We start from the raw sequence: 8,357 nt of genomic DNA on the forward strand, positions 1-8,357 counted from the left end.
AAGAAAATTGGTTGTTCAAAATGATATTAGAGTTCAGTTTGTCTCTATCTCTGTCTGTTGAATATCAATCCAAATTATATACTCAAGTAACATATATTCATAGTAATAACACAATAGAGAAATTATTGACTTATGTTCAAACTAGGGATGGCAATGGGGCGGGTTCGAGACGGGTCGCCCCCATCCCAACCCTGCCCCATTTATTTGAAACAATTCTCATCCTCGTTCTATTTAAAAAATTAAACGGGGCGGGGCAGGGCGGGGCGAGGCAGGGCGGGCGGGTATGATAAATTCCCATACCCGCCTTGTTTAACTTTTTTTTTTTTTTTTTTTTTAAAAAAAATTACTTTTAAAATTTTTAATTATATTAAAATAAATATATTTTATAAATAATTAAATTATTATATTTTTTTATAACTTATTTTATTAAAAATATTTTTTTATTATCTATATATTAAAAATTAAAAAATAAAATTTAAATTAAATTAATTTTAAATTTTAAATTTAATTTTATATATAATCGAGGCGGGGCAATACGCGAACCTGCCCCAGGTTTTTAAAAAAATTCTCAAACCCGTTCCAAACCCGTTTATTAAAATTAAACCTCGTCCCATTAGGGGCGGGGCAGGGCGGGTACCCGAAAAGACCCGCCCCATTGTCATCCCTAGTTCAAACTTCTCTATTTTGATATCATCTATTATGTTAAGTTTTGGGATTTTCCATTTGTAAAGAAGTTCATTTTAAAACAAGAGGGAAAGTTTACAAATAAGAGTCAAATATGGCTTAAGGGTAATCTTGAAAATTTTGCCAATAATTAGCTCAAAATTCCATCATTATTTTTGTGTTTTAATTGATACAAACACCCAATAAGTACTATGTTTTTTTTTCTCCAAAAGTTTGAATTGAACTTTGATGGATTTCCTAACTAAAAACCATCGATATTTCAATCAAGCATAAGAATACTAGTTTAATTGGTCACCTAAATTAGAATTGGTCACCTAAAGACCCTACTGAGGGACTCAATTAAGCTTTCAATGGAGTGAATATGTTTAATCAATTGTTTGACTTTATTCCATTTTTTAGCATACATTTATGTATTTAGAAGCCTTGCAAAACATGATGGGTCAATTTATGTAAAAAAAATATATATAATCATTTTATTTGTCATTCACATAAGCATGTATAAAAAGTGATCTATAAAAATAAATAAATTTAATGATATTGTGTGCACAATCTCTTGTCATGGTAAATAAATTTACATATGAGAGTTTGAGCATTTAGCGTGCATCCATAGTTATTGTTACCTCATTTATAGAATTGACTACTACATTAAATGAGTTTGCACCATTATGACATGTTTTCATAACAAATGCAGGTTGGTTAGGAAGAGGAAGAGTAGAGTTATTACCCAACATGAAAATAATTGTCAACATGGTAGGTCGATCTATTGCAGATTCTTGGACACATAAGAGTCCAATTTGGATGCATCTCAATACTTCATTTGCATGATTTGACTTTTCTAGTGATGGATCTACTATATCCAAGGCTTTGCCTTCTCTCCATAGGCTCCAAACCTAAAAAAAAAAAAAAAATTCTTCACTATTAGGTAGCTTATATGAGTGAATAAAGTAAGGAAAAATAGAGCAACAAAGGTTCAATTTACTCACACATCCAACTAAGTTGAAAGATGGACTATCATGATAATAAGTCGAGTTTCTTCTCCCAGTAATAATCTCTAATAGCAAAACCCCAAAGCTATATACATCAGACTTTATTGAAAATAGTCCTTCCATTGCATACTCAGGTGACATATAACCACTGTAGCAAAAAACAAGAAAAATTATTAAGATTTAATCATGTGTTCCTTATTAGCTCCTCATATATGATACTTACTATGTTCCAACTACCCGATTTGTGCTTCCTTCAACTTGATTCTTGCCAAATAATCTAGCCATGCCAAAATCTGAAATTTTTGGGATCATATCAATATCTAATAGAATATTGCTTGCTTTTAGATCTCTATGTATGATTCTTAATCTTGAGTCTTGATGAAGATATAATATCCCTCGAGCAATTCCAATAATGATTTCAAAGCGCTTCCTCCAAGTCAACATTGATCTTTTTGTTTCATCTGTACAAAAAATATGAAGCATCAATTACTAATGAATGAATAGTTAAAATAGCTTCTCCAAGTGATTATGCAAGAACTAGAGGTAAAAGAGATCAACAAAATGGTAGAAGATAAGACATTGATACCAAAAATGAAATAGTCAAAGCTTTTGTTTGGCAAGTACTCATAGATTAGCATTTTCTCTTCTTCTTCAATACAACAACTTAGAAGCTTCACAAGATTCTTGTGTTGGAGTTTTGCAATTAGAGTGACTTCATTCTTAAATTCTTCTACTCCTTGTCCTGAATTCCTTGATAATCTTTTCACAGCTATTTCTTGTCCATTGGATAGTAGACCCTAACAATCATCAAAATATATATAGATTTAGCTTATTCATTGTTTGAATATAGTGAAAAAAATTCAACTTAATTAATATAATGACTATCATGAAACATGCATGCAAATTCAAAACACACCATTGATGATGACTACCTTATAAACTGTGCCAAAACCACCTCGTCCAAGTTTGTTAGTAAAAGAGAAATTATTTGTTGCTGCAATTACAATGCTTAGATCAAAGAATTGTAATTCAGAATTTTCTCCATTTTCATCTATCTCCTTTGCTTTTGAATAGTGTTTGAGCCTTGTAGCTTTTGAGCTCATATTAAACAACGTTTTACATTGTCTTCCTTTACCTGCATGATATCAAGATAACCAACAAATTATCAATGTTTAATTGTTATATTTTCTAGTACTTCAGAGTTTTTGGAATCATTCTACTCTATTTTATTGCGGTAATCTTAAAAGAAGAAGGCAAAATAAATGAAAATTGTCATTACTTCATTACCACAAACTTTGAAATACCTTTTCTTTTCTTCATTATCAACCAAGATGAACAAATCGTGGGAATCATGAAGAAAACAACCCCGACGGCGAGAATCACTATCATCATCTTCTTGTGAAAGAAAGTTTTTTTTCTTTCATTTTCTGCTATAGAAGGGAAAAAAAATGTAGAAAAATCATCATTAATCTTAAAAGTCTTAAAACCTTTGTTTGATGTAAGGGAGACGAAAACCATATAACATGATTATAAAACTTAATAAAGAAGAGTGCTAGGGTGAACATCAATAGATGAGCCTCAAATTTAGAAAAATACGAAGCTAGGTTTCATTGACGGTTTACTAATACAACCTCAAGTTGAACCCAATCTAATATATATATATATATTCATAATTTTAAAATTCACAAGTTGAATACTTTTTTAAAATGTATTAAATATTTATAATTGTGATGAACTACTAATAGTATTTGATATTTTTAGTAACATTAGGTTAATTTAATTTGTCTTTACTTTTTGTCATATTTAATCATGAAGTTGGAACAAAAAATAAATAAAGTTAAGTATAAAACAAAAATAAATCATCTTTTATAATACTTATGAACATGATATTAAAATAATCTGTACCAAAATTAATTTCTTTTATTATATATAATTGTATTATATTGTTGTCATAGCATATTACGTATGTTATCTTTCTTCATTTATAAGTCATTAGTAATTATAAAATTTATTTTGCAAGGACATTTAGTTGATTAAATATGTGAGTGATGTTATAATTAATATCAAAAGGTTTATTATTCATTTAATAAAAATGAATTATTTGATCAATTTGTCCTAATCTATCCTTGGATTGGTTTACAATACTACATTATAAACTTTTTTTTTTTCTATTCCATGTAGGATATCAATTTGGAGTTAGAATGTGGAAAGAAATAAGTCATTGTATTTAATTTCTTTGAATAATTTCGAGTAAGATAAGCTTGGATAATTAATTTTGTGAGTAAGTAGGAACGCATACCTAAAATAATAGCATCCACGCGAACAAATAAATCTTGGCCCCCTTGGGCTAAGGTTCTGATGTCCATTAAATCCCCGTACCAAGACAAGCACCCACTTCCTCCTGTGCTCACATCAGCGCTAGTGCATGCACGGCAGTTACAGTCATTCAAGCACTCCTTTTTACAGCCTTCCAAGTTCAAACTCTCGTTAACACGTGCCGTCGATGCATCTGGTGGCTTCACACCTGCTATTTTTATGAACCCTTCCCCACTCCTACAGGTATTCGTGCCTTGGATCCTCACACACCCACCCGACCCGTCTCTCAAGGACCAGTCACGTTGCGACTTGGGCTCGAATCCCGCAAGGCATGTGCACTCAAAGCCAGCTCCTGTGTAGACGTCGCAGTTGCTGTTGAGCCCACACCGACCGTAGTTGTCGCAGGGGTCCCTCGCCGCCGACCGGATCGCTACCAATTGGTGGTTTCGTTCGTCCAACGTGTAGCGCTGGTAGAGTCCATCACTGCCCAACTTAATGCTTGAGAAAGTGGAAGAATTCACGAGGGTGAATTCCATCGAGACCTCATCCCCAGTGTTCCAAAACCGGATGTCGAATATGAAGGTAGTTAACATCTCCGGCACACCCACGAATCCAAGACCGTTCCAGGGGCCCGTTCGCCAAATCCACTTGGAACCCATAGACAAGAACAGTTGAGGAGATCCATTCACATCCAACTTAAACGAGTATTCACCTGCTCCCGGGTCTTCCGGTGACTTCCAAGATGTTAAGAACCGATTCAACCCAGTTCTCCGGTCAAGTCCTAGCTTCATGTGGGGAAGAATGGTGTATGTCGGGTGATCGAAGCTTTGCCAAACAACCCTCTTGTCATCGTTTTGGATCAAGACTAGGTTTCCGGTATCTAACAGCTGAGCCACAGTAGCGTTGACTGATGAGATGGAAACGTTTGTGGACCATACATGATACGTTCTTCCTACAAAATGACCGGTTAGCACAAGGGCACTCTTCGAGCGAGTGTCAGCTCCAATATCTCCAGAACGAAGAAGGGAGAAAACAGAGAAAAGATTGAGCAGAAAAAAAAAGAATAAGGAAAAAAGAGAGAGTTCTGATCCAAAATCTCATATCCCCCCTGCAGACCTCCTCCGAGAGTTTTATGCCTTCTCTTCGGAAAAAACAAAACCAACACGGCACAACCCTCTAACAGAATTGGTTACAACCAGAAATAGTAAATTGCAGGAAAAATAAAACCAGAGCTTCACGTCCCTTTCCTTACACGACGTAATCGTTCATCCACGTTGGTGGTTTTCTGGGCCTGCGTGGGCCTGAGTTGGACTGGGCCTTGGAATGCTTGGTGACTAGCTGAGTGGCAGCATTGAGCTCTTCTGTGGGAGGTACTTTAGGTGTATTGGGCTCTTCCACAACGGATGCTTCAGTTGTCTGTACATGTTGCTGTAACGGGATGGCCACGAATGTATCATTCCCCACTCCATGAAAATCGACCTTGTCCTCAAGGTGGTAATCAGGGTAAAGTCTACAGAATGCGACAAAATCTTCCCAGGTTGCGTTCTCAGGGTCACTGGCGGTCCACTGCACCAGAATTTGTTGGACTTCTTTTCCCTGTCGGAGAATCGTTCGAACAGCACAAATAGCCGCTGGTACTAATAGAGGATGGATGCCCATAGTTGCGGTCGGGAGTGGATAAACTTTGTCAGGAACGGGTCCTCGAAAAGGCTTAAGGGCAGATATGTGAAACACGGGATGGATCTTGCAGCCACTGGGTAATGCTAAACGATAAGCGACGGCCCCAATCCGCTCAAGCACTTGGTACGGTCCATAATACCGTTTGGCCAATTTTTGGTAGGGACGATGAGCTGCAGTAGTTTGCCGATACGGTTGTAAGCGAACAAGAACCATATCTCCTACTTCAAGCTGCAGGTCGCGCCGATGTGCATTAGCCTTTTGCGTCATCCGGTGTTGAGCTTGACGTAGATTCTCCTTCAAGGTACGGAGCAAGGTATCGCGCTCCACAAGTGCCTCATCGAGGGCTTGGATTGAAGTAGAGCCCTGGGTATAAGCTGGAATGATCGGAGGGGGACGTCCGAATAAGGCCTGAAAAGGAGTCATTTTTAGGCCACTATGATAACTGGAATTATAACAAAATTCAGCCCATCCGAGAAAAGAGATCCACGAGTGTGGTTTCTCATTCGTGAATGCACGTAAGTACTGCTCTAGTCCCCGATTGACGACTTCGGACTGCCCGTCCGTTTGTGGGTGGTAAGCCGTACTATGGCGCAAGGATGTCCCGCTAAGCTTAAAAAGTGTCTGCCAAAATTTACTCATGAAGACAGGGTCGCGATCGGATATGATCGAACTCGGAAACCCATGAATCTTGACCACAATTGCCGCAAAAACTTCCGCTGATTTGGCGGCTGTGAACTGAGTTGGCAAAGCCCCGAAGTGCGCTGACTTGGTGAGACGGTCGACCACCACCATGATAACTGTAAAATTGCGGGAAGGGGGCAGGTTGGTAATGAAGTCCATGGTGACTTCGTTCCATACCAACGAAGGAACTGGGAGTGGCTGGAGGAGTCCAGCTGGTGCTTGGGTTGAATACTTCGTCTGTTGACAAACTAAGCATGCTGAAACATATTGCTCCACATCTGCCCGCATGCGTGGCCAATAAAAAAGAGTAGCCAAGAGAACCAAGGTACGTTTTACTCCACCATGACCCGCGAATGGTGTAGCATGAAACTCGTGCAACAGTAGGGCCTTTAAGGAAGAGTTGGGGCTGATGTAGTATCTAAGCTTGAAGAACAACAAGCCATCATGAAGGGAATAGTCCGAAGAGAGGGAACCTGTCGTGAACTGTTGATGAAGGGAGACTAAGTCCGAGAGTGTAGAGTTTTCTTGACGAAGGGTGGTCAAAAACTCTAAGGAGGGGTGGCTCGAGAACGACAGACATGAAGGCGCGGATAGCGCAGGCTGTTCCAATTCCTCTTCATGGACCCGAGACAAAGCGTCCGCCGCTTGATTAGCACGCCCCGGCTTATATTCGATCCGAAAATGGTAGCCCAACAACTTCCGGATATAAATCTGTTGATCTGGAGTTTGTACCACCTGCTGCAATAATTCTTTGATGCTTTTGTGATCCGTTCGAATAATGAAAAACCTGCCCAATAGGTATTGGCGCCATTTATGTACTGCCTCAGCAATGGCGTGAAGTTCCTTGAGGTATGTTGATGAAGCTTGTAGGCGTGGACCCAATTTCTTGCTGAAATAAGAGATTGGATGACCTACTTGCATGAGAACGGCGCCTATTCCCACATTAGACGCGTCAGTCTCGATCACGAAGGTCTTATTGAAATCTGGCAACCGTAAAACTGGCGCTGCAACCATTGCACTTTTCAGGGCATCAAAAGCCACGGTAACCTCCGGAGTCCAATTAAAAGCGTCTTTGCGTAACAAATCCGTGAGTGGAGCCGCGATTGAAGCATAACCGTGAATGAACCGCCGATAATAGCCAGTAAGGCCGAGGAAACCTCGGAGGTGCTTCAAGGTGCGGGGTATGGGCCACTTCATCATGGCATCGAGTTTTTGCGGATCAGCACGTACCCCGCCAGCAGAAACTATGTGTCCCAAATACTCAATTGTCTCCTGGCAAAAGTGGCATTTGGAGAGCTTGACGTAAAAACTACCCTTGTGAAGGCAAGTCAAAACCTGCTCCAGATGAGTAACATGCTCAGAAATAGTAGTACTGTAAACCAGAATATCGTCAAAAAAAACGATTACAAACTTGCGCAAGAATGCAGCAAACAATTGGTTCATTGTGGCTTGAAAAGTGGATGGGGCATTCGACAACCCAAAAGGCATGACGAGAAATTCGTAGTGGCCCTCATGAGTCCGAAACGCTGTTTTATAGACGTCCCGATTATGTACCCTGATTTGGTGGTAACCAGCCCGGAGGTCCAGTTTGCTAAAAATAGTAGCGCCTCCTAGTTCGTCCAAAAGCTCGTCAATGGTTGGAATCGGGAATTTATCTTTGATCGTTACTGCATTGAGAGCGCGATAATCGACACAAAAGCGATAGGTACCGTCCTTTTTTTTAACCAATAACACCGGAGAGGAGAAAGGACTTTGACTTGGCCGAATTATACCTTGATCAAGCATCTCTCGAATTAATTTTTCCATCTCATTTTTTTGGAAGTGTGGATATCGATAAGGACGAACATTCACTGGCTTTGAATTAGGAATGAGATGGATCTTATGGTCAATGGTGCGGTGCGGGGGAAGGCCTGTTGGCGGAAGGAACAGGGCACGAAATTTCTGCAAAGTAGTAGAGATAGCCACGGGCAAGGTATTGGGAAAAATAAGTGTATTCTCTTTGGTAACCAA

At 39.1% G+C, this 8,357-nt stretch overlaps 1 protein-coding gene across 2 annotated transcripts; it reads right to left on the reverse strand.

Moving 5' to 3' along the window:
• Nucleotides 1–1,181: 1,181 nt before the first annotated feature.
• Nucleotides 1,182–4,914, reverse strand: LOC100257760 (G-type lectin S-receptor-like serine/threonine-protein kinase At1g11410). Of its 2 annotated transcripts, XM_019218536.2 has the most exons (7): nucleotides 3,970–4,914; nucleotides 2,975–3,100; nucleotides 2,603–2,805; nucleotides 2,257–2,467; nucleotides 1,894–2,131; nucleotides 1,668–1,818; nucleotides 1,182–1,574 (listed from the first exon to the last, which is right to left on the reverse strand). In XM_019218536.2, exons 1-7 carry the CDS (start codon nucleotides 4,775–4,777, stop codon nucleotides 1,278–1,280), a joined length of 2,034 nt encoding a protein of 677 aa, XP_019074081.2. In that variant the 5' UTR covers nucleotides 4,778–4,914; the 3' UTR covers nucleotides 1,182–1,277. The 2 variants fall into 2 exon arrangements, with proteins under 2 accessions (XP_019074081.2, XP_019074083.2); XM_019218538.2 differs by lacking the exon at nucleotides 2,975–3,100 and having other exon boundaries at nucleotides 3,970–4,893.
• Nucleotides 4,915–8,357: the final 3,443 nt, after the last annotated feature.

This window comes from Vitis vinifera, chromosome 10 (genome assembly GCF_030704535.1).
Source record: "Vitis vinifera cultivar Pinot Noir 40024 chromosome 10, ASM3070453v1".
In the NCBI taxonomy this organism is placed as follows: Eukaryota; Viridiplantae; Streptophyta; class Magnoliopsida; order Vitales; family Vitaceae; genus Vitis; species Vitis vinifera.